This window comes from Pezoporus occidentalis, unplaced genomic scaffold, assembly GCF_034315485.1.
Source record: "Pezoporus occidentalis ecotype Australia unplaced genomic scaffold, CSIRO_AGI_Poc_V1 ctg31, whole genome shotgun sequence".
NCBI classification, from domain to species: Eukaryota; Metazoa; Chordata; class Aves; order Psittaciformes; family Psittacidae; genus Pezoporus; species Pezoporus occidentalis.
The window spans coordinates 6,599,656-6,625,920 of record NW_026915052.1 but is presented as its reverse complement, the minus strand read 5'-3'; the positions used below and the strand labels follow the sequence as shown (position 1 = coordinate 6,625,920).

The 26,265-nt window shown below is 38.8% G+C and overlaps 1 protein-coding gene across 9 annotated transcripts in view; it reads right to left on the bottom strand.

The window, feature by feature from the left end:
• Window positions 1-2,665: 2,665 nt before the first annotated feature.
• Window positions 2,666-26,265, bottom strand: part of PTPN5 (protein tyrosine phosphatase non-receptor type 5) — an 82,636-nt gene continuing 59,036 nt past the window's right edge. For 7 of the 9 annotated variants that reach the window (XM_062628141.1, XM_062628144.1, XM_062628143.1 and 4 more), the window contains 7 exons: window positions 24,716-24,800; window positions 20,362-20,441; window positions 19,737-19,874; window positions 16,387-16,497; window positions 11,986-12,146; window positions 8,464-8,577; window positions 2,666-4,771 (listed from right to left, as the gene is read on the bottom strand). In XM_062628141.1, coding sequence (XP_062484125.1) covers window positions 4,678-4,771; window positions 8,464-8,577; window positions 11,986-12,146; window positions 16,387-16,497; window positions 19,737-19,874; window positions 20,362-20,441; window positions 24,716-24,800 — 783 coding nt within the window. In that variant the 3' untranslated portion in view covers window positions 2,666-4,677. Of the gene's footprint in view, window positions 4,772-8,463; window positions 8,578-10,533; window positions 10,655-11,985; window positions 12,147-16,386; window positions 16,498-19,736; window positions 19,875-20,361; window positions 20,442-24,715; window positions 24,801-26,265 lie in introns of all 9 variants that reach the window. The other 2 variants (XR_009966541.1, XM_062628148.1) reach the window with 2 other exon arrangements.

Here is a 26,265-nt window from a genome sequence, read left to right as displayed (position 1 = left end):
TCTGGTTTTCTTTCTGACACAGGAGTCAAAGCTAATTTACACGAGGAGGTTTCTGTCGCGCTGTTGTGCCTTATTAGTTCTGACTTAACTCCTGACAGTCTTCCTTGTGTCCACTAGAGGCAAACAAGTATGCAAAGGAGAAAAAGCACAAGCACCTATGCAGGACTTTTTTCCTCTAATCTCTGGAGAGAAGTGCTTCCTTTGCCTTTTCAGAGGAAAGCAGACACCCTGCAGCTGCTATTGGGACTAGGGGAGTTAAGGTCAGACATAGTAAGAAAATTTTGACTCAGGCAAACACTACTGTTTCTCAAAGGATAAATGCCTTTAGTAAGATACACAGTACTGCAAATTTCTCTGTGATAAAAAAGTGATAAAAAAGCAATAGGGAACAAAGGCTGAGTAGCATGATCCCATGGAGTGAAAGGGCCTGGAATTGCAATACCTGAGTCTTTTGTCTGACTGTTTACGCTTTATCTTCTCAAATGCCCTGAGCCATAAGGCCAGCTCTGCTGCCCACAGAGCTTTTAATTTTGAGTAAATAATTCAGCCTTTTTCTGCATTGATCTTTACTATTAGCTGAATAAACCTGGCACTGCTGCTCTGCTGAGAATTATATGGTGCACAAGCTTAGGCAGGTCTTCTGCACTAAAGTTAATTGTGCCCCGTTCTGTTACTTTCACACCATGCCATGAGGATGCGGCATTGGCTGTATTCAGGTGCTGGAGTCTGGTCTGTATCAGTACTCAGAAGCAGAAGGAATTCACCTCTTTGTTAATATCTGAAATTCACCTGGAGATGTTAGAAATCAATGGTTGTGTTGTCTAGAGCATGCAGTTCTCTTTGCCTGTCCCTTAACTCAGGAAGCTGCATTCACTCACATATTTCTTCTGTGCTTTTGAATGGAGCTATTTTCTTGCAGGACTCCTGAGCTGCCCTACATTATCCTGAGTTGCTAGTCACACAGACATCAGCAAATATACGTCTACAGAAGAAACAAGGTTATCCCCAATGTATCTCAAAGCATTATATTTTTCTCTCTAGCAAATGTGTAACGCACATTTCATGTCAAGCATAGAGACAAACATAGTTATGGCTAACAAACTGTAGATTTACCATTTCTCTTCATTTAAAATGGTTTCCAGGAAATAACACATAAAAAAATAATAGTGCAGGTCCACTTCTAAAACCTGTTAAACTCACCAATTAGCAGGTATACGCTTTCTAAGACCACATGTGTGCAAGCTACATGGTTCCTTCACTGCAAAGACAGTAGGTCCCGTCTAGTGATCTCTTTGGTCTCAAGCTCTTTTACAACTGCAAGTTAAGATTTTTTGCAACTGCAAGGTTAAGATTTTCCAAAGTAGACTAATTGTAGTGGAAATGTGCAGAACTGTTAGCTACTTCTGAAACTCTTGCAAGTAAATATAACTGCTAGGTAGTTTCGGAGTAATTTGACTAAGTCATCTTTATCTTGATCCTTCAGAGACATGAAGGATCCTTCACCTTTACCTGGAGACAACTCTTACTCTCAAGTGCAATATTAGTTTTTGTTCTTACATAACTGTGCATCTGCTGATTTCAGAGAACCTATAAAAGAACAGAGGGTATCATTAGTCTGTTACCATGACAGAAGCATAAACAGGGTAACACTGCTTAAGTGCAATGGCCAATGACCAACTGACTAGCAAACAAGTAAGGCACTGAGCTAGGCTTTGCTCTGTTCACAAAGTATGAAAAAGCTTTTGAAATAGACATCACAGTTGATTCTAAATAAAATTATCACAAGTTTTGTTATATGCTGACCTACATGGAGAGAGGAATTCAGTCCTCTGGGGAACAACTTTGCAGGCATTAATGCTGTAGTCTCCAGTACAAAGACACCTAGACACTGAGCTGAAGAGAGTGAAGGAAATGTGCTAGGAATTTTCTTTTAACACAGAGAGAGTGCCCAGTAAAAAGGGAAATCTAATAAGACACATAGCTTCACTTAATTCCTATTGTCAGCTCAGTTTCAAACTTATTGACTACAGAAGCAGCAGCCCCGCTCATCTCAAGTGCTTCTGCATGGCCACAGCTCCTTTCTGCTAATCTCAGACACCAAATTCTATTAAAAAAAAAATAAAAAATGAGAGAGAAATACATTAATTACAGTAAGACTGAAGAGTATATAGGAGGATTAGGTCCAAATCTGTTAGACAAAGTAACAAGGCATTTCAATATTTTGATCCTAACCAAGTGGCATGCTCTTGCCTGGTGTGAGATAGCAGCACTGAAGCCCTTGTAACCAGACTGTGCAACTAGGCTGACACTTGCTTTGTATTAGTGAATGAAAACAAAGCAGCCTGATTTTATCAATGGATACTTGCTCAGGACATTCCACATATGTAGAACAGGAGTGGAGAAGAGGCTAAATTTCCTTCATTGGTATAAATCATTCTCTTCTACTAAAATCAGTGAAGTATTGCCACGTAATACCTGCTGAACATCTGTGCAAGGACCTCTAAAAGTTAGTATCTTAGAGCCCTTTATACTTTTGTTTGCCATAAAGCAATTGACTGCTAGAATGCCTCCTTTTACAGGAGGCAACTTATACACAGAACTTTGCTCCTATATGCACACTCCTATCAAATATCAAAAACCATGATTTAGCAGATGCACAGGAAGCTGATGCCAGAACAAGTAATTTTATTCACTGAGTTATGACACTGAAGGGCACTGAACAGCTGAAAACATTTATAGGAATTTCCACTTACAAAGTTATTCAGAACATCAGTGGTGCCTCTTTTATTTCTAAGGAGTACTTAGATGGAATAGTGTTATCCCTTTGAAAGAATCAGTAGCAATGGGGAGAATACAGCTAGCAAGGTTTACATAAAACTAACAGTCATGTTATGCTCAAAAGCTTAAATTTATTGCTCTATTTAATGAGTACCACCAGTATTTTTTAAAAGAATGCCAGTTCTTCCTGCTAGCTTCTCACTGAAGAAAATATTTTAAATACAGCAATAAAATCAAGTGGTTTAAAGATAACACATTTTGCCACACATTCATGCAAACCCTGCTGACAGGATTTTTACAGGTTCATGGGTACAGAATAAACACAAAGATGTGTACTGAAATACTGGGAAACTTTCCCCACAGTGATGAAGTTGTAGGCTTAATATTTCAGGCCCTACCCTGCACCTATTGACGTCAATGGCAAAATCTCAGTGGAAGCAGGATCAGCCCTTATTGTTCTGAGAGCTGCTTTACCTTCTCCTGATTAGGAAGTGCAGTAAATTCTCAGAATCTCCTGCACTAATAAAAGCAGTGGGTTTTGGTTATTGTTACAAATAAAGAGAAGCAAAAATATTTTTAGTAGATCATTATAGCTTCTGTTCATGAACCACTCATCTTTCATGTTAAGGCTCCTGTGTACCTCCATTTTCCTGTGCTCGATAAAGCACTTAAACATGTGTTTACCTCTAAGCAAAAAGCACAAACTGAAGTCTTTACAGCCTGATTGAGGTCTAAAAAGAAAAGCATGGGCAGTAGTCTGTATTATTGAAAAGGAAACACTGCTGTCTGGACTAGTGATTAGAACGGGCTAATGATTGTCTGAATTTGGTTTAAGAGCAAATTTATCAGAAAGCAGCCAGCACATTCACAATGATTTTTTTTTTTAAGCTCTCTATAGGATTTGCATTAATTTAAACGAGCACTGAGCACCTCATCACCCTCAAAGTTTTGAAACTATTTCAATTTCATATAATACAAGTGATTTTATTACATTTTAAACAAAGATTAACTTAACTCAGCAAATTCCGCACACGATTTTAAACCTCAAATTTCAGGGGAAATTGTATTTGGATTGTCATCTGGCTACGTAAAAAGAGAAACTATTCGCAAAAATCAAATCCGGTGGCTGAATGAGATGCCAAAGTATTGACAAAGAAAAGGTAAAGCATGAAGAATTTCTGTTCAGGTTAACTTCTACTATGATCCTCAGATTCACCCAGCTGTCATGATACTGGGGCACATTGCTGGTAAGATCTAGAGGTAAGAATCTGACTAATATCATTGAAATATTCCCCCCTCTACCCCTTAGTTCTGATAACACTGGTGATGGACTGCTTTAGAAAAAAATAAACAAGCAAAGATGATGTGTGAAACGTCATTTCAATGTGAATCTACTTGAACCTTTCAATGCAGAGGCTCAGAAGGTTTACGATATACACAGTATTCGGTAATTTTATATGTAAAAACAACCAGAAATAGGCAAAAAGTTACTTCCAAGCTTAGTCAATATACGCCACATTTCAGCATGACAATTCAAAAAGTTTCACACTGTATTTGAATATATTAGCAATGATCTTTTAAAAATAGCAAACTGAAGACAGTGGATTTTTTTCTGTTTTTTTTTTTCTTTTGTAACAAATGAAGCTACTATTCTTATTTACAGTATAAATAAGCCATTTTTGGGTGAAGATTATGTCCTGTCACATATGTTTAAGACAAGGCGTACCTCAGGTCTTAAATGTCAATGCAAACAAGAGCATAAAAGCAATATCAAAGTAAAATAATATATTTTTCCAGCTAAGACAGCCAGGTTACCATGTGTCTCTTATCAGATCTGAAATATATCTGAATGCAGTCAAAACTTCTCTTGGTTTTAGCCTTTAGGAATATCATGAACATTTATTCTTCTGCAGCTCTAGAAAGCTGTTTTCCATACAAGCTCATGACATGATGGACAAATTGATACTGTTCACAAGTCTGGATCATTCCTCCCCTGAAAAGGAAAGAAAAAAAGGGGAGGGAAACAGTAGCCTTATTACATGCAAACATATGAGGAAGTGGCACAGCTAAAATGAAGCTTGCTACACACAAAAGGTCTCTTCCAAAGATTCCTGGAATAGCGCCCATTCACTGATTGCAATCAGCTTACAGACTGACCTCCAGCTCCATTTTGAAAGTCTCTGCTAACCAAGGAACAGAAGATAGTCAGAACAGGAACGGGCTTTACCTTCATTTTTCTTTGCAGAGGCCCTCATCCAGTAAGGCAATACCATTGTCATTTACATTCATATCACTGGAGCACCTACAGTCCAAGCACCATCTTAAACACCATGAAAAGCAATCCCCACCCCTACGCTCTAGGCAGATAGATGGGAGCAGGGGGGATAAAGAGGGCAAGTAGTTTATCCAAGATTTCACAACTGCATTAGGGACTGAATTCAGGACCATAGAGGGCCAGGCTAGGCGAGACAACTGACATATCATAGAATTTTCGCATTCTGGAATGAGGGTTCTTTCCTCCACGCCATCCTGCATTGCTCATTTGGCAAGTTCACCAGGGAACTAGGGGATGGCCAGCAAGTTTTAGAACAGACAATGGAACTTTAATGAAAGACACTCAGATTTGTAACTGAATTGGCTGCTATGCACACCTGGATTGATAAGACCCCAGCACAGAAATCTGTTTTGGTTCAGCTTTTAATTCAGCTTCAGCTCTTTAAAACTGCAAACATGAAAGGAAATGCAAGCAGAATAGTCTGCTTTTCCATATATCATTAGCCTCTCTGTATTTGCAAGTGGCATATTAATCAACATGAGTACTACAACGGGAGATAGAAATGAACAAAAAGAACTAAAAGTTGTCCATTTTAAGCAGATTTTACTAACATTTAAAATTCTGCTAAGAGTACCTCAGCAACAGTGATAAGAGCTCTTGATAACCTATTATAATTAAACCACATGATTCAAATTCACAGGAGATGTATGTGGAATTGTGCCGGCATTGGTGCTGGTGCACAGATGCCAAGAACACAATTCCAAAAGGAGGCTGAAACAAGTAGGATTGAGGAACATGGGAATCCATGGGTGATCAAAGCCAACCAGACTGTGCCAGTCTGAGGGAAAACATATATGGTGCATTCCATCAGAAACCTTCACCAGAGGAAATGAATGAAAAGTTGCTTCCTTTGGGCCAGATGGATAACAGACTGCTAGCACCCTCCCTGGGGACTACCCTTCTCTATAGGGTTCAGCTTCACCTGTGCACTGTGGGTCACACAATAACCATACCAGTAAGGTGTAGATGAGTGTGTAAGTCAACCTCATCCTTCAGCCTTTTGAAGTTATTTTGTTAAGTGGCTGCTTGAAGTAACACTTGACAATGAGCAGGGGATGGCAGGAATCCATGCTCCATCCTCTCATCAACAAGCAAAGGTGGAAAAACACGGTGTTTCAAAAGAAACTATTCCCTAGCTAAGCATCTCCTTCCCATCTTAATATAAGCTGACAGTCAAGCTGTTTCTGAGCCCTTCTGTGCTGCACACAGCACTGAAATATATTTATGTCAGTCCATGACACACAAGGAGCGTTAGTCATATCTGGCAATTACTTTTCATGCAATTCCATTAACAGTGGGTTTGCACCCTGAAGTTGTAGCAACAGAAGCACCAGGGTGGCCGCTAGGAATTATTTTCCTTTTTATGTGGTTTCCTGCTATGCGGTGGCTTCCTCCCCTTCCCACATACATGCACATCATGACACGTGCTTGCTGTCCAGGCTTTGGCACAGAAAAGAGAAATTACATTTTCACTCCTACCTGCCACAGAAACCTTTCAAATCTGAGTTGCACTATGGGAAATAGCAACAAATATCTCTCAGCACTGTGGGAAGGATGCAGGAATGATCACTTCCTCTCCTTAGTCAATACTGAGTTATTTTAGGACCAGCTGCTGGCCACTGGTGCAAAGCCCAGTGCATGTAATTTTTCCAAGGGATCTTCACCCTCACAGCAACCTCAAAGGTGGTTCTCAGGGCTAATGTCAACTCCACTACTCCTGTGAAGCAGTGAGGTGCATTCCTTTATATATCTGCTCTGGTCTATACCCAGCCCTCTTTCCCTAAGTCCTTAGTGACTCCTTCCCACCAACCCTATTTTCTCTAGCTAGCAACCACAAGACAAGAGGATGAGACAGAATGGGTCTTCCTCCCTGTAAGCTGCTTGGATACTGTCTTATTCTTTCATGTTGCTTCTGACGTCACCCAAAGCTTTTGTGGGGGTTTAGTGAAATGACAGTGGATGGCAGCATGACTGCCAAGAAACTACAAGGCCCATTTTCCAGATGTTGAGGAAATCATGCTCTTCTGTAGCAAGGATGGTGATTTGACTGTTTTCCATCTGGAGTATTTTCCCCCATGACATTCAAATGGCTTTTTCCTATCCCACCCCACTCCTAAGAAGTGCATGGCAGCTATGGAGGTCCCTGTAGTCCTTTCCTTCCATGGCATTCTTTAAAGTATGATCTCCCTTTTTCAGCCTCTGTAAATGACTGCCAGTTCCCCTCACCCTGCAAAGCTAGTATTTTTAATTGATCCTCTGTATCACGTACATTTGTAGGCATGTGTTGTCAACCTTTATTTGTATGGCTATTTTTTCCTCTGCAACATTAGTCACAGATACACAGATATTTCAGATCCAGCCAAATATTTCACTGGGTCATGGATAATGAGCACTCAATATTCATTTTCTGGTATTCTTCTCAAGAAGCCTTTCCTTGTCTGTCCTGAAATCCACTGAAAGAGCCAAACCTCCAAGCCTCTGTAGGTCCCTGTCTATCAGAGCCTCAGCAGGGCAGCAAGCATTTCATTTTCTGCCTCCCACTGAGCATAATTTCTCCTCTGAAATAAAGTTCAGCGTGGGGTTAAGATTCTTTTTTTTTTTTTTTTTCTGCTCAGAAAAATCTCTGGTGTGTTTTTCATGACATCCCCTAACTACATTTATCATTATCATTAGAGAGAGCACTGAGACATGTTTTGATGGCACTTGAAATCAGTAGGAGAGGAAAAATAACATCTCTGGTACAAAACTCAAGTCTGTTTACTTTATAATCAGACTCAAGGTGGTGTGCTAAGAAATGCTTAACTGTAAGACCATTGAATTTCTGGAGAATTTCACAGCTTCTTTCATAAGTATGCAAACACTCCAGGCTGTCCATACTCTTCCTCTCCCTGCAATGTCCCAAGCAGTCATGCTGTCTCAACAGTGCTCACAGCTCCACATATACAAGGCCACTTTTCTTTACTCCCCCCTGGGAACAAAATGCTGATCTATGGCTCTGAACTTAAGTACAGAAGACCTTTGAGGCTTTGCTTCTGTACGAACATGGGGCCAATTCCTCAGCTGGTGAACAACCATCCCTTACTGCATTGAGCTGTGCAGCTATGCTGATTTTGATGCCACTTGTGAATCTAGCTCACTTCTGCAGCTATTCATTAAGCCTTACTGCTCATAAAATAGACAAAAGACTACAAGTCAGAACTGCTTAGAACATGAAAGCACCCTCCAACGTTTTCTCTCTTGGCCTCCATTTATGTTTGTTCCTCCCCTCTTCCCACTTGTTTCTCCTTCAGTAAAGGGAAAGATTACCATTTTTCTTTTTATTTTTCTGGAAAGAAAACAGGCTTTCTTACCTGTCTAACCGTAACTGGCAGGCTGTTCGCAATATGTCAACTATGCCCTCGCTCTTCAGCTGTTTACAGCAGACACTAGTTGCAATAAAGCAGCCAGTCCTCCCGATGCCTGCACTAAGGTAAGGAAAAGCAGAGAGAGGCAGTGGAGATGTTAGAATGGCTTTGGAACTTCCTTGTTTAATGAGTGCCATTAAACCAGCAATCAAATCCCATTATCCCTTTCCTCCCACCAGTCTTTGCAGGGTGCTTGCAAATATAAACCCTTAACTAGGAAAAGATACTAACTTCAACAGGAGAACAAAATAAAGCATGAGCCACTCACAGCAAAAGAGTGAACACTGCACATACAGTGCTAAAAACGGAATATTAATGAGTATCGTTTGACCCAGTATGCCATTGAACCTGTCACTGAACCACTGTAAACAAGCCGTTAAACGGTATTTCTTAGTTAGACTTAGTTTGAGGGCACATCTTGCTTTGAAGACAACCTTTGTTTTGAGATTCTTAATCCTAATAGCTTCTTTGAAAGCTATTTTCATTCACATGTACAGTAAAAAAAAAAAAAAAGAAAACAAACAAAAACCAAGCAAACAACTCTTGCTTAAATAATTAGAGCTAACAGCACTACGGCAAATGTGAAGTCATTTGCTGGTCAGATCTACAGTTCTCCGAATTAGTGAAGGATACAACAAATCCACTATTAAAGAAATTTCTCCCTTTCCTGAGCACCTTTATACTGATTCAGCCCTTGCTTAATGACCAAAATTGATTTTATTCTCAAAGGCACAGTGCTATTGAAGCTGTGAATTCTTCTTATCACCTAATAAAAAAACCAGCAGCAAAAGCTGAAAGATCTTCTTATGTGTTAAATAATTAAGTGAGCATACTCGGGAATAATGACTTGACGCAACTGCAAGAAATCCTGCTTCCATTTAAACTGTGCTAAAGTTGTAATATAAAAACATTGGCAACAAGTCTACAAGGAACAACAGATTTTGCAGTTAGCTGCTACTCGCAAAGTCCTAATACTGGTTTTTTTTTGGCTGTATAAACAGTTTTTTTACTCTGAGTTTATGCTTGTTGGGAAAACAGCTACATTGGAATCATTTTAATTTCTAGTACAGAATGATCAAGGCAATTCAATGCAAGTTTGGGAGATGGTATTATTAAGAACTCATCTCAGTCTCCAAATAACTGTATGGAGGCACCTACGTGGCTTAAAATTTTTGTCTCTGAAGCTCTCTATGCCTCATGAACTGACTCTTTTATTTGTTACTTCTAGTTTGTTAATTATAACTTCAAACATTTCAGGTAACTCTTTGCTGCATGTGCATATTCATCAGTGGTTAAAAAGGAGGAAAAAAAAAATCTGCTAATTGATGCCATAACCAAACAGGTCACAGTACACAGTTCTTGTATACAGTTTCCTATCCATAGACTTCAGCGTGTTTTGCAAAGAGAGGTAACACCACCTGTTTTTAGATAAAGCAAACAGCACTAGCAAAGCACTTGTCCTAGGACAAGCTGCAGGTCTCTCAGTGGCTGAGATAAATCCCTCCAAGACTGCCCAAGAGTGGCACCTTATCCACAGGACCTTCAACAGGACTACTAGCCTGCGTGTAACATGAAGCTGCTTTTAAGAATAGCTTCCTGATTAGGTTTGTATTTTTATTTTTTTTTTAAGGTGCATTATGTTACATCACTGAAGGCCTCAACCACAGCGATTATGTTCTACTGAGGATCTCCCACAAAGGTCAAAATAGCTACCGTACTCTCTGTAACATGGGCCTTGGCTAATGGCTTGCTGCATAAACCACTCTCAAATAGAGGCAGTGTATTAAATTCCTTCTTCAGATAAAAGTGATTGCAACTGGAATAATCTGAAAGGGCTTTGGTCCACATTTATCACATATAATACTTTATAATCCTATCACCATGTCTCTTAGTAATTACTTCAAATAAAAATGCCCCGTTTCCCCCCAGATTATTACTGTGTCATGGGGATGACACTATACAAGAGGACACAACAAGTATGCAAAGCAAGAGTGACATGGTGACCAGAATCTTTACCTGCAGCAAATACCATAATACTTCAAGGAGCTCTTAGAGAGTCACAGATTTCCAAGGACAAAGGGGACCGTCTTACAAACCATTTCTTATTTTCTCTGAACTCTCCCCAATTTGTCAAAATCTGTTTTAAAAAACAGGCAGAAAAACTGGACATGTGGCATCATACGAACATTTTACTAGCGATTACTCCATATTAGCTTATAGGTGGATCTTTGATGACACTGGGCTACCAACCATTCATGCCAAGACTCTCTTTAAAAACATTTCCAGTGTATGATAATACCCCATTTACTATGGCTTTTGGGTAGCAACCATCCGCCATTTCCTAGAAAATGTTATGCAAAACTAAGTAAAATTCCTCACAAAAGAATCACAAAGATAAATTTGGCAAAATGTATGTTACTGAAATTATGGAAAATTACCCTGGTGAGATTACTGCATTGCTCATCAGGCTTTCTGCTACTTACCTGGAAGGATTATTTTGAGAACTGGCTTGTAGTTTTTAAGTAATCATATTTAACCTTTCCAAACACTTGCAAAAGAAGGACTTGCTTTTAGACCTTTGGAATTTCTCCAATTTTTTAAGAACTAGAATTCAGGTATACTAAACTTTAATAGCTTAGAGTGTGTGGCCAAATTTTTTTAAACACTCTTGGGTGAAAATCATCCACTGTAGCTGATTTAACAATGGTTAGCAGTTGTTTAGCATGATCCCTAGTTAGCAGTGCAAAAGAATGTACAATCATGTCTACAAGTGGTAAGTACATCCTCCTACTTCTTTCTGAAGACAGAAGTATCTATCTTCATGCTTTTTTTCCTGCTCTATGATTGATAATTACAATGTTATCATCAGGCTTCAAGCAACTTAAAGATTTTGCTTCTTTTATATAAAAAATTATCATCTTTGCCAGGGGCTTTTCAGTTTTTCTATCAGCTGCATACATTTCCTGTTGGTTGGTTAGTATTTGCTGCCATCAGCTTTGCCACTATTTAATTTTATGTATTAAACTTAAATTATTGTCTTCGGCCTAATAAGGATTTTTTAAAAACAAAGAAGGAATCTACAAAGTGGTGTTTTGAGTCTTAAAGATGAATGCTCTTATTTTTCTGCTTGCATGTGTCTTCCAACTCAGTTTCACTCACAGCACGTTAATCTTTAACCTGGCCCTTTTAAGATCATTAAAGGTATATATTACTAGTAAAGCAAATGAAACAAGACTTTTCTTACAGGTAACTGAGCCACTGCCAGCTTCTCTGTTTAGCTCAGGCTGTATGTGAATGCAACATTTAGGAATACAAAATTAGTGTCATTAAATTTTATAAGTTCCAAGCATTTCACAGAAGCAGTTGAACAAGTTCTCCCATGTCTGACTGATGGTCAATATGACAGTATCTGCACTATGCCACTGTATATGAAGAAGCCCTTAGGAATCAGACACAATATTTATTTACCTGCAGTGAACAATCACTGGTGCATTATTCTCTTCTGCACTCTGCATGGCCTCTTCCACTTCCAGTACTAGCTGTAACAGAGGAGGGGCTTGATCTGGTGTCTTCTGGTCTGGCCAAGATGTGTACCAGTAGTGTTTCAAATTTCTGACTTCTTCTCCTTTCTGCAATCCAGTTAAGATAAACAGCATAAAGTTTTAAAATAACTTCTGGTTACACATTGATACCAAAACCTGGCCTTTGCTTTAAGAATGAGATAAGTAGATCAAAGCTTAATGGAACAGGAGATTCAAATGGCAAGCCACACAATGCAGAAATCTGGATTTCAAATATCACATCTGCATTTCAGTAAACTGCCTTAAAAAATATAATTCCTCCCCTCTTTTCTTCCTGTCTCCCCCCCCCCCCCCCCCCCCCAAAGTATTCTGCTCTTTTAGCGCCAAGAACTGTGTGCAAAACACTCCAGGCAGTCTGTTCTCTCTAGACGGATTCATTCAGCAAAGCCAGAGTTGTGTTTGTGACATAATTGCTTTCATCGAGTATTTGACATACAAAGAGCCAGGAGCCATATCTCTGTCATAGACAGATAGATCAGTAGGTAGATAGGTAGGAGCTTATTTTTCTATCTCTTCTGATAGACAGACTCATATCAGTTTTCTGTCAATTCTAGTTTTCTCTTAGACATGGCAAGAAGTTCAGAGACACTATGGAAGGTGGGAATTGTATCTAGCTGCAGTCCAGGGCTTTTGAGAGACACACATTCCAATTTTCTCTTGTCTCAGCTCGGCTATGAATACAGCAAATACGCTGTTACCTTTTCTGAGTGCCAAGTAGCACTGTGTGCTTCTGATTTTGTGTGTTCAAAGTGACATCCTTCTGCATGATTTCTAAAAGAGCCAAATAGTTAACAAGGAGCTCAGGGAAATGGCCTTACCCTTTCAGCCACTACATAAGCCAGATGGCATAGGGCTAAGGAAATGTCTTCAAAAGGTCTGGGAACAGAAGCAGAAGCTTCCACAACCTTCTCTTAAACACTTGGCTGGCTGAGTTTAAGAGAGGAGGAAAAGTGGAACAAATTTGGCTCTTTCTAAAGAATCAGACACAAAAATCTGGAAATAGTTTCTGTCATCTACACTCCAGACAGTCACTGGATGTTAAAAGTGCTCTGTGGTTGTGTCACTTTCCATCCTGCTCTTCAGTCAAAAAAGCTTTTACATATCTTCACAGTGAACTAGACTAGGGAAGTGATCTAGAAAAATCTATTTTCTTTCTCATACTAGATTAATTTTCAGATGGATCGATCAGTTCTCCCCTTTGGCTTACCACACAGTCACATACACGCTTGTATGGGCACACGGGAAACAACTTAAGCATAAGAACAAGAGAGCCAGACAGGGGGAGGCTGGTCTTCGTTGAGCTGCAATTCCAGTTTATACTGGGTTTAAAGTGCTCACTGAAACACAGCTACAGGAATCTTAAGCTCAGTTTAAGTACACTTTAAGAGGCTTACTACTGTAACACAGGGCCTGGCCTTAGGTTATTTACCTTAGTGAGAAGCTGTTCTACTTAAGAGATCATAACTAGTCGCCATGAATAGTACTTCAGCTCACTACTGTCAGTAAATCAGAGCAACACTTCTCTGAAATATGAACATACACAGTTGCTTTTGAATGTGTGACACCGTATGAACCACAAAGATTATGAACATTGGATTCTTAAGTTGTGAAAAATTATAATTAAAATGTTGGCAATAATACTGAGTGAAAAGTAAAAGATAAGTCATCTGAAGAAAAACATTAATCACTACATTTGACAAAAATAGAAAACAGACAAAGTTCTAGTGATGAACTCTGCATTTCTTTAGTTCTTTAGTTTTGTCTATGCTGTTACCAATTTTATGCTTCTGCTTAGAGAAGCTTGACTTTTGTGATTCTATAAACTTTTACTTTAACAAAATATTCTCTATTGGTGCTTCCATGAGACTGAGAAGACTCTGGAACACCTAGGAGGAAGCAAGATTTAACTGATGGCTTGAAGTCCACCATCACGTATGCTACAGCTGAGGCTGTGTTCTCATTTTGGCTGTGATAGAGTTGATTTTCTTCCCAATAGCTGGTACAGAGCTGTGCTTTTGATTTAGTCTGAGAATAATGCTGATGACACACCAGTGTTTTTTTAATTGTTGCTAAGTAATGCTTACTCTAAATCAAATACTTTCCAGTTTCCCATGCTCTGCCAGCCAGGAGCTGCACAAGAAGCTGGGAGGGAGTACAGCCAGGACAGCTGACCCAAACCAGCCAAAGAGATACTCCATACCATAAGAATATTGTGCTCGGTATATAAACTAGGGGGAGTTGGCAGGAAAGGGCCTGTTGCTTGGGTCAGGTTGGGTATTGGTCAGGAGGTGGTGAGCAATTGTACTGTGCATTACTTGTTTGGGGTTTTTGTGTGTGTGCGTGCATGTGTGTGTGTCTGTGTTCTTCTTCTATTTCCTTTTATTATTATATTTTACTTTATTTCTAGTGTTCTTATCTAAACCCATGTTTTTTTAAACTGTTTCCCAATTCTCCTCCCCATCCCACAAAGGGTTGGAAGGGTGAGGAGTGAGCTAACAGCTGTGCGGTATTTAGTTGCCAGCTGGGGTTAAACCATGACTGGCTGAGATCATGAATTGATGGCTAGACACTGGCAGGTTCCTTTGAAAAAAGAAAACAAGCTTTGTCCTATTGCCTCAGATTTTTCTAAATCCCTAAAGCTTGCCAAATCCTACTGCCTATTCTGACAGAAGTATGACAGTCCACCCTGTAACTTACGCAGTAATCACATATTGCTGGTGGTGAAATCGCATATTTCTGACCACTCATGTTTAAGGGAAAACAGGAGTTAATTCATGGCTTCTCTAGTTTTCACTACCAACTCATTTGGGAGTTGGGGAAAAGAGACATTACCCCACTAGTACTGAAAACAAAAACATTGTTTAACTGAAAAACAAACCGGGATGAACTAGAAGTCTGCAACATACTTGCAAACATTCTTTACTTCCCACTTGTTACGGACTGTGATTTTCTCTTTGCTGCCTTTGCCAAAAGCATGAGTGACAGACTTTCCACACTCTCAATCCAGATATGGGATTTCATATGCTGGCATTTTGCCTATTAACATATGGCTGAAGAGACTTGAAACTGGTTGGATAAAAGGAGAGTTTTTTCAGCTTGGAAATAAATTGTGGTGAGATCAGGGATAGATAATGGTAGATGAAAAATGTATGAAGTGTATGTAAATAGACTATTCTTATTAAAGCATGTAGCTTGAGATTCTAGAACCTAGCAATGAAAACAGCTGTAAAATGGGACTCTTACTGTAGACTAAGTAGCATTTAAGTACTTAAAAAATTAAATCTCTTTTTAAGCTCTCTGTCCACAAGATGATAGAATGGATTATGGTATGTAAAACTACACATACAAGTAGTTGAAAAGATATTAATATTTAGAAATGTAAGCATGAAGAATGCTGTAGTGAAAGTGTTTCTCAAGGTCATCAACAGCTTTAGTGTCTTGAAGTGGGATGATCCCTCAAAGCATCTTCAAAGTCCAGTCAGTCAAATCACTCAAAGAATAAATTAGCATAGGAGTTCAGTCATAGCGAACAGGAGTGGTACTACTACACCACTAACAAGTGCCAAGCAGACCAGTAGTCCCACTGCTTAGAGAAACTGAAAACAGGTAAGCAAAATTAAAATGCCTTTTACTCAGTTCTCAACTGTCCCACCTCTTGTTAGTGGCACAAGTCATCTTAGGTACAAACAGCTGGTGGGTATCCAGCAGTATGAAAGCAATCTAATAATGATCCTAAGAGGACAAGCACAATTTAACTATTTCCTAGGGGTCCCCCCATACTACAAAATGTGTAAGACGGCATACAAGTAAAAGTTCCCTGTTGGTAATCAGTTTGCCTAAGCCGATGGCCTAAAGAATAAACAAGCCTTTGAATTCTACAGAACATCATCACAGAGTTTAGTAGATTATTCCGTAAGTGCTGTCTGTGGTATAACTTGCAAAGGCTGGTAAGAAGCCTTTATCTGTTAGCTAACATGCCACTCTAAATGATCAGTGAATGCAGAGGACACAGAATGAGTCACTGGTTTCTTTCACTGAGTGAACTCCATACCACGACAACTGGCATGGTAGCTTTCAGATTGTTCATATGCAGTCTAAATCTCTGACTGCTTGTTTTATGGTAGTCTTTGTATCTGGTGAACTGGGCAAGGCTGTATTGACTTCAGTAAGGAAAAGTACTACTTGCACAGCAGTACACGTGCAGAAGATTTCTGAGCAACTCTCCATGAACATCTCTATTTAAGGGTTTAGACAGCTAAACTACTGTAAGTACACTGGGATGATTTACCTTCAGGGTGATGAGCCTTAAACGGTAATCGTCTGCTTGTATGACTTTGTTAACTGTAATTTCTATTCCTTCGTAGGTGACCTGTTCCTCTGGCCAATATTCTGTACATTTCTGTGTGCAATATAAAATAAATCTAGTTAAGCAGATATCAAGGGAGGTTCATTTTTACTCCTCTGAAACTAGATATAGCACATGCATAGATGACTATGAATAAACTTTGTTTCTATAATAAGTTTTTATTTTCTGAAGAGAGACCACATTTCATCTCATTTTTGCTGCACTCTTAATAGCACTGCTGCGCGACTGAAAATGCATAAATCAAGTAATGACAAACCAATGATTCAAATACACATATCCTTATTTATCTTTATGCAACTGACGTGCATTTTGAAGATTCATTGGAAAGACCAGTGGCAATGTGCTTGTGTTTTTAGATTAATCCTTTTCTTAAGACAGTAATGATTAGTATAATATACATTAGTTATCACTATTTCTGTGGTGTTCGTATATGGATATGAAACATAAAATACATCTTTTCTATTTTTTATAATGGGTCAATGCTCTCTGGATACAAGATGATCATTTGAATAGGTTTTCGTACAAAAGAACATGACTGCGGGTGCTTTGCGAATTAGATTATGTACCAAAATCCACTTCAAATGGACACTGAAAATCTTTCAAAGTCAAGGAACTAAAAGGAAACAACAGCTGTGACAGCTGTTAGACTACAACGCTTGATTTTGCCCCAAAACAGTCAGAGATGCAGCCAGCGCAAGCTGACAACCAGAGAAGCACAAACTACAGTTCATTTGCAAATGTACGTTGTGGTACTGATACACTAGAGACTAGTAGGTGAGAATTTGTAAGCACTCCTATCCTGGAAGGAAGGCTGACAGACTGTTTTTTTTTGTGTAGTTTCTCCTTAAACTAATCAATATGCAAAGGAAGAGACAGGCGCTTCCACACAGTGCACGAACTAGTTTGGGGACAAGAAATGACATGAACAAGGCAGGGTCTGAGAAAAAGGCTCCCTTGTGACAATGGAAGATGCAATCTCATTACCATAAGCCAATAAGAATCTGCTGTTGGACAAACCCAGTTAAAGACAATGCTTGTAAGCTTCCTCTTTTACATAACTATACGCTACTTTGAAAGAAGTAAGTTAAAGCATTTTGCTCTTCCCCACCAAAAATAATTCTACTTCAGGAGAAAGACTAACAACAGAGAAGTATCTTGCAAAGTTACTGAGTCAAAATTTTTGTGTGGGAGAACCAGTGCTGTTCCATCTGCATTGTGCATCAGTTAATAACCCACTGGTAGTGTGGCCCACTGTGTCTCTCTAAAATTATTTATGCAGTTTGAGGTTTTTTTCTTCCTCTACTCTTAAACTGCAGAATCCATTGTAAAAACTGTCAAGAGTGCTAGCAGCTATCAATAGCACAGACGCTCCTCTGGTAAAGGAGTGGAGTAAGATTGCCCACTCATTTCTGTGGGCTGTCAGTTTAGATTAGATGTGAAAGAGGGCTGAGATACAGAGCTTTTAATACTCACATTAGCAAAGACATTGCACTGAGGAGGAACACAGAGCCTCTGTTAGCAGCATCATTGCTGAACAAAGGTTTTGGTTTTTAATCTATGTACTTCTGAGTCCTGTTATTCATATATGTGCTATAGAAGAAAGGAAACGAATACAGAAAACATTTACATGAAAGGACTTGCCCTATACTGATGGCTGAGATTCCTGACATTGTTTAGTTTTTGACACAAAACATACCAGAAAAGACTCAGCAACTCTGTTATGATGTATAGGCTGATATGATGGGTGAAATTCAGATATAAAGGTTATTTTACATTGCTGTTATTCAACCTTGCTAAATAGACTACAGTGGAAGAACTTATCAGCAGATATGTCATTCAGGACCAATATTTCCTCTGCATTATCGTCTTTAAAACTCTAAGTCTTTAAATGATTCTGGTACACTGTGTCACAATATTTTAGCACCTTACTTGCCACAAACTGGCAACTCTAATCAACGAACAAGTTATTACTTCAGTGCTGCCTCTCAGATAGAGGCAGACATGAGTTTAAAATGTTAGTGCAAACAAAACATTTGTATCAGCAACACGCTGTATTTTGCAGCAGCAGTGCCTTGACAATACGTGTCCAATCAGGCAGTTGTAACAATGGACAATTTTTAACTTGCAAAGCACAATAATTCTGTGTCTGTCATGTTCATGTCTTTTTTCCACTAAAGCTCAAGATTAAATGTATTTACTTCACAACTGGGGAAAGCTAAAGGTTTATGCACATGCATAATTATGGGCACTAAGCTTCCAGATAACAGTTAAGCCATTTTAATTCTGTGTGTATGATGAAGGTATGCTCATATTCTTGGGCTTTTAAGCATCCAAAGCCTCTTCTCCAAAGGAAACTCTCTCACCCAAATTATTAATGGGTTCTCAGGGAAAAGCTTTGACAAATGCTGCTGCTGCAGCTTAAGAAACACTGTGCGGATCTCTCCAGTACACCTTGCTGCCAGTGTTAAGGGAGATACAGAACCCAACACATGCCCAGACCACTTTCTCACATCCTACACTGCCAATAAAAGCAGATGTAAGCTCAGCTACCTATCTGTGAACTGAAGCCCAGGCACATGGTTCTTGCAACTCTGCTATGAGGCAAATAATTCAGCAGGTAAGTAATGAACAGCTAGAGGGCAGCGGTATTTTAAACTGAAAACAAGGATCATGTTAGGTGGATTAGCAGAAACACCATGACAGTTTACATTCAGGAAGTAGGTGGTGCATAGACATTGTCAGCATCTTAATTTCAATATTTCAAAAGCATTTTCTAGACACATTCAGGAAAAGGTCCTCCATACCCAAGTCAGCTCTAGTTGCTGATTTTCATAACTAACACCTTTCACAAGCTGGGGACAGCATCGCTGAAATGTGGATACAGACATTGAATCATAATAAATGCAAGATAAAGCTGCACCAATCTTGTTAATTAAAGATACTCAACCTTAGTAGTTCTGGAGTACTATTGTTTTTGATTCCTTTAGAGAGAACTTGAAAGAGTGTCTGCAAATAGAGCTGGGTTTGGAGAGGTTTTAGGTCAGCTGGGAGAGGAAAAATGGCAAAACCAGCAGTAGACTTAAGTCAGACAACAAAACAAGACAAACTGAACCAGAAGAGAAGCCCATGTCTTCTCTGGTCCTGAAGAATTTAATCTAGCTCTGATTGCTCAGGACACTGAACTAACTAACTTGTGTTCGCTTTCTTGCATCTATGCCAAAAATATCCGCTAGGGTACAGATAAAAATACAGACTATATGTAATACCATTACCTCATTCATCTCTTCTATATTGGTAATCATGACAATGATGGGAGAACGTTCCTGCCACACCATTCTCCAGAAATCACTGACAGTATTAACTATCGGTCCCTGAGTAGCAATATATACCTTTTCCTCTCCTCCATAGCCCTGCCAACAAAACAACACAAGAACAATTTTAACAGGCATGTCCACCACAACCACAAAGGTTCAGTCTTTAAACAGAGAGCTACCACTGGGTGAAATGGACTCCATGGGATCAGTTCTTCCCCTCTCTCTCTCCTGCACGTGTAGATGGCGCAAAGGTGCAAGATGGACTCGCATAATTCCAGCAATGAGTGTCCAGCAGCCCAGGTGGTGCTGGCTAGGTCAAGAGCCTTATTCAGACTTATTCTCCAGTGCCTTGGTCAGGCCAGCTGACAAGGAATTTGAATTAAGAAGTGCAGAAATGTGGTTTTGTCTGGTCTGAACCTGTACAGTTGCACTTTGAGATTTAATTTTCAGTTAATGTAAGCAGGAGAGAAGAGCAATCAGTTCAGCTAGGATGACTTTAAAAGCCAGTGGATGTTGCAATTCTGTTAATATAAACAGTGGAAGATAAAGGCTAGGCAGACACAATAGACTACTGAGCTCTTACCCTGATGTAGTTAGCATTGATGTAAGAGCTGAGGGGGTCATCCTGATCAGCTGAGGTAAGGCACACTCTGCTGTGAGGATCTGAAAGGGGTAAAGAGATAAGTAATAGTACATTAGTTGCTCAGAGGAGAGAAAGAGACACAAAAGATTATTTTGTACAGCAAGACATTTACATGTATTCATGGCCATCACAACAGATGCAAATGGCCTTGGAGAGTTCTCATGTTAAAATGTTACCATAAAAAAGGGAAAGGATAGTTGGGGTAATTTGGCTGCTTCTGATAGTTTTATCCACTCTCTGAAGCCTGCTTAATTGCTCCTATTGCAAAGTCAGTGTGCCAGAGCGAATCTGGAAAAGCAATTTTCTGCTCCAGGAAATTATTTCTCAATTTGTTAGGTCAACAGACTCATTCTGACTTATAAGACATTAGAATATAGTTTGTGAAACGCCAACAAGCAGCTTTTTTCCCAAACCATAAACACGCATTTAGTGCACATAGGCAGGCCAAATGACAGTAACTCTTTCCCTGTTTCATCTTTCAGTGAACTGAACTCCAAGATGTGCTATTAATAAATGCTAATGGTTAAAGAGAAATTAAAGAATATTAACAGCCTCTTGTACTTTTCATAAGTCTCTTCAGTACTTGAGTTTCCCACAGTGGGGCTGTTTATGAAGCATTATTCTTGTTTGAATAATACAACAAATGAAAACATTATTCCACCTGTGAAGTTCAGTCCAATTCCCACTGAAGTCAATGGGATCTGTTCCACTGATTTTAATTGAGCTGACACAGCCCACATTCATCCACTTTCACCACTACTACACAGTTTATTATCATTGACAAGAAATATTCTCCTGACAGAGGCCTCAGCAAACAGCAACAGTGTACATCATGAGAATATTAAAAACAAACCACAGTGACTTCTTCGTAAAAAATATCCAGCATGCTTATAAACCAGAACAAAAAATATATGCCAAAAAAATTGCACTTTACTCAGTATCACATTGATGTTCAAGCACACAGCAATTTCTACAGTACTACAAAGACTCAGCATGAAATGCTGTCCTAAGAGCAGATTCATGTTACCTATTATGTGATAATGTAATCACAATCTGCAAAGTAAAGAAATTAACAAAGATACTGTTTTACAGTACACAAGCACTGAAACCAGCAAGTTCCTCTCTAATACAGTTCTCTCCCGCTCAACTTTGCTCACGCCTCTAGTGTTGGGGAGACAGTGAATCAAGAGATAAAACCTGCTTTTTAATCAAGGATTCTGATAGCCTGCAACATGTCACACCATTAAAAAGATGAATGATATTGGTTGCCAGATATTTATTCAAATGTCACTGGACAGAGTAGTTAGACCCCCCCCTTGCATGAAATTCCTTTGCCTGGCTTTTATGCAGTCATCCATGTAGTCTGCTGAAGTTTGAGTAAAAATTCCATGATTTTACCCTACTAGTAATGAAATAATCCTACTTTGTCCATCTCATGATGGGTCTTTAGGGAGACATAAAGCAGAAAAAAACTCTATCAATGGGTGCCATTGACTTTTAAGCACAGGCTTCTTTTAGTATTCTTCAACTGCATTAGAATTTAAGTTACCTTTCACTATGGACTGTCTTATTGCTGTATCGACAAATATTAAAATGTTATCCAGAAGATGCTTTTATTTTAGATTATAATACTTGGCTTGTGACTTTTCTGTTAATGTAGCATACACATTTGCCGTGGTAGTACATTAGTGAACAGTTTCAATCTTATTTTGTGTAAGAGAGGCCTATTAACACATTGTCGAAACAAGAACATGAACTGTTTGGTAGAAAGTGTAGCTGAAGCTGAGTTGCTCTTAGAAATACATAAACAGGAATAACTCCTCCTTTAGAAAAATTCATAAGACTTTTAATGAAAGAGCTTGCAGTATGAATTTCAAATTTTTGGTAAAGAGGCACTTAAGCAAAACAAGATCCTACTCTTATTGAAAACACTTATCCTAGAACAAAACCAGTGCACAGGCCAGGTCCAAGATGACAATACATCTTTAAAAAAACAGTAGCAGTCTGTATCATTAAGAAATCAAATGACATGTCAGCTATTTTTTCTACAGCCTCTTTGATGGCCATTTTGTGTTTATACTATGTCTGACATTTTAGTGGAACTCAGTAGACTTAACTGAAATGTTTTATGTAACTTAAAATGGTACAGAAGCAACAGAGCCACATAGAAATCTAAAAAGCTTGTCTAGCCATTACTCTTCAGAAAAGGATTCAATGAGACTGATATACAACAGGATAGTAAGTTCTTGCCACCTCTAGAATACTGTTACAAGAACTTTCTTTTCTATATATTAAAACAGTGCCTCCTCCAAATACCTTAGAGAAAAGTTATCATTTTCCAGAAAATGCCATAGGACTCATCCCCAGAAGAGAACTGCCTACAAACAAATGTGCAGTTATGAAATATCCAAATCAACTTCTTTAGCTTGGCATTTTCCCAGAAACACCCTTCTTCCATTAAAAAGCCACCTTCTAAGCCATTTTACTACTAACAGCAAAATTGTAGTAAATTATTCTTACAGATTCTCCAAAAGAAATACAAATGCAATGAATTACAGACTATTATCATGTCTCTTACTACAATCAACTCTAGGGTTGCAAATAACTGATTATCATATTATCATGACTGCTCACCTTTTAATGATGACTGCCTAGTTTGCTTCTGGTGATACAGCTGGTAAGCGAATTTTAGTTACTTTTAAATTCCAATTTTGGGTTTGATTCTAGTTTGATAATCAAGCTTTTGCTGTTCCCTATGATAATGAGTGGTTTGAGTCTGCTGTACTGCAGCTTGTTCAGCAGTTCCTGTCATTACTGCTTTCTAAAGCTGGAACCTGTAGGAATGCTAGGTAGACACTTAAGGTAGCATAGGCTATGTTTGGTAAGCTCAGAAGCAGAAGTCAGTGGATGATCAAAGCCTGAAAAGCACTGGACTCTCCCTCATCTTACCTCCAGATTGAATGAGCTTGGAATAAGCTTAGTAACCCTTGGGGGCATGGTAGGGTAGAAACTAGTTTGCTGGAGAAGTCAATGTGACAAACCAATGGCTGCTAGCAGATACCCATATGACTAAAATGAAGTTTGCAGCAAATAATTAATCCACTAAGTGATGATTCTTAAAAAGCAATGATTCTTAAAACTGTTTTCAGTTTTCTTAAAACTGAAAACAGTTCATATCTGTTGCAACTCTGGAAGAGGGTGTTCAAAACAGTAGAAACTCTCATTTTCAGTTTAAACATCCAATGCAAGATATTTAAAATGGATCCAGTTCTAAAAGGACACATCAGATATCAAATTCAGACTATATAGATCACTTTAAAACCTAGCAGTTTGGGCATCTGAAATCACTAGACACTTTTGCAATCTTCTATTACAGCAAAACCAGTAAATTAATACTTGAATGATTCACTTCAGTCATTAGCACAGCAATTATGAAATTCAGTTGAATGTTTTTGCACTTCTGCTCTAAAGTGGAGTACGAAGTCATCAGAAGAGTTGTGCACATTGGATCACTGTCTGCAGCTGCTACAGTTGTAAGTCTAGATTAATAAACATCTTCTGGAAACAATTCCAACCTAGGTTTATTGACTAAAATGATAGTTATAGCTGAAGACATTTTTTACTTCTCTGCAGTTACCTTTGCTAACCTGACACTGAAACTTATGTGCTTTGCAAATACAGAGCTAAAAGCTTGACTGACATCTAATTAAAGTTACTTTGAAAAATGATACAAGTATGACAGAATGGAAATTATGACACTTGTAAAAATTTGTACCAAAATGTGTCTCTAAACTCTTACTCTTGTCTACAAATAAAAATAGTATAGGAGAAAAAAAAAATATTCTGATTTTCTGTGTCATCTTAATGCCATCAGACCATCATTTCCGAATATTCTCAGACTGCATTTGAGGCATGATTCCAAGAATAACATCAGTCAGGAAAATAACATCACTAGAATTTAGTCCTTCTAAAGGAGTTTAATCAAAGAACCCCCTAATTAACATCTGAATAAACACACTGAGTTCTTGGGTAGAATTTTTAAGCAGCATCAAATGATGCAATTCTAATGACTTAAAACTTAAGTGCTGCTGCTGTTCAGTGAATATTAGGCTCTTCATGCTCTGCACCTCTTTTGAAATTTGATTTATGCTTTGAAGCCATGTTGCTGCTTCATAAATATGGCTTTTGGACAATACATTGTAGTAACAGCACATTTCACGCATTCTGGATACAAGGCCCTTCACCGTGTGGAATAAACCAGCCTACCTCAGTGACTTAAAAAGCAGAAACTTACTTGGAAGAATTGTTTTGTAGCGATTCTTACGCACTAAGCCTGGAATATCATATTCCTTTGGATCAACAAAGTTCATAGGAATTTCCTGTTTAAAAAAGAAAGAAACAAAACCACAAAACAAAATAAGTAGTACTATTAGATTCACAGGAGGAATAAAAAAAACCCCAAGTCCATTATGTCCTGCCTGTGAGGGAGGCAAAGTGATGAAGTCAACTGACATATGGTACAATACTTAGAGCAATTTACCACAAAAATACGACTGATGTTTCCTTGTACTATCACTGGCTTTCTTTTCTGAAATCCTTAAAATGAACACGTTCAGAGTGACTAATTCATTGAGTAATACATGCAGCAGTGTTATGTTAGTTCCCAATATTATTAGGACTGTATTGCAAGTGTAGGCACAGAACTAAGCAAAAGGTGGTACGTAAGATACTCTGCTCCAAAAGTGATGGACCTCAGACACCATCCTTTCTGACTCACACTCCTTCCTCTCTGAGGGTGGAAGGAAGTAATTTTCTAGTGACTTTCATCAGCAATAAATTATGACACACATTATGACGGGTTGGTGTACTGACCTGACTGTGGAACTGAGGGAACATCACTCTTCGTTCAGCACACTTTAAAGCTCCATGGGCAAGGACATCAAACAGGTGCTCAGTGATTACCTGCTCTCTACACTGTTGACGCAAAGAATGCACAAAGATGGAGAGGATTCTTATTCTCCATTACTAATCTCCTGAAAGAAAGTGGCCAATGCCACTTCCAGGGAGGAACAAAGAGGAACATTGCGCCAACTGGAGTCAACAGGCATGTGATGAGACAGGATGTGTTATCCAGGCTCAGCAGAGAAAAGGCTCGTGGGAGCTTGAGAGCAGAGCTGGTCATCCCATCTGGTGCATACTGGATTTGAGTAGCCAGTACCAGAAATACTGCTAACAGGAGTCAGGGTTGAGTAAAACAAGCCTCACTCTGGGAAGAAATTAACATGAGCAGAGTTATGAACTATATTAAATTCTGGAGTTTCAGGAGACTGACTGTCTGCATTCTGCTCTTACATAGCACTAAATGGGCTTAACCAGAGGTAATTAATGGTAAAACCATTTTGTTGAAGAAGTTTTCTATCAGTTTGGAGAACTGCATGGGAATGAAACCTTGACGTTTTCCTCAATTGTTACTTGGTATTTAGTCACTCAAAACTCTCCCTAAGCCAAGTTCCATGGTCTGTTTTTGGGACTTAGTCATTCACTGCTCAAGCAAATTCTTGGTGAAATCAACAGAAGGTCTGTCTGAGCAAAAACTCTAAATTTTGAAAGAATTTCAGGGCTTAGCCATGCAAGTGATGTTCCCTCTGACTTTTCTTGCAAAATGAAACACAGCTGCTTGCTTCATCATGGATCAGGACTTTAAAAACCAACTAGGTTTGACAAAAGGAAAATATATGATGCAGAGCTAGCTGGTGATAACTGTAAAAAAATAACTTGTTTACAATTTTTAATTACAGAAATGACATTTTGGTTACGCAGCATTTTTATCTATGCTTTTTCAGT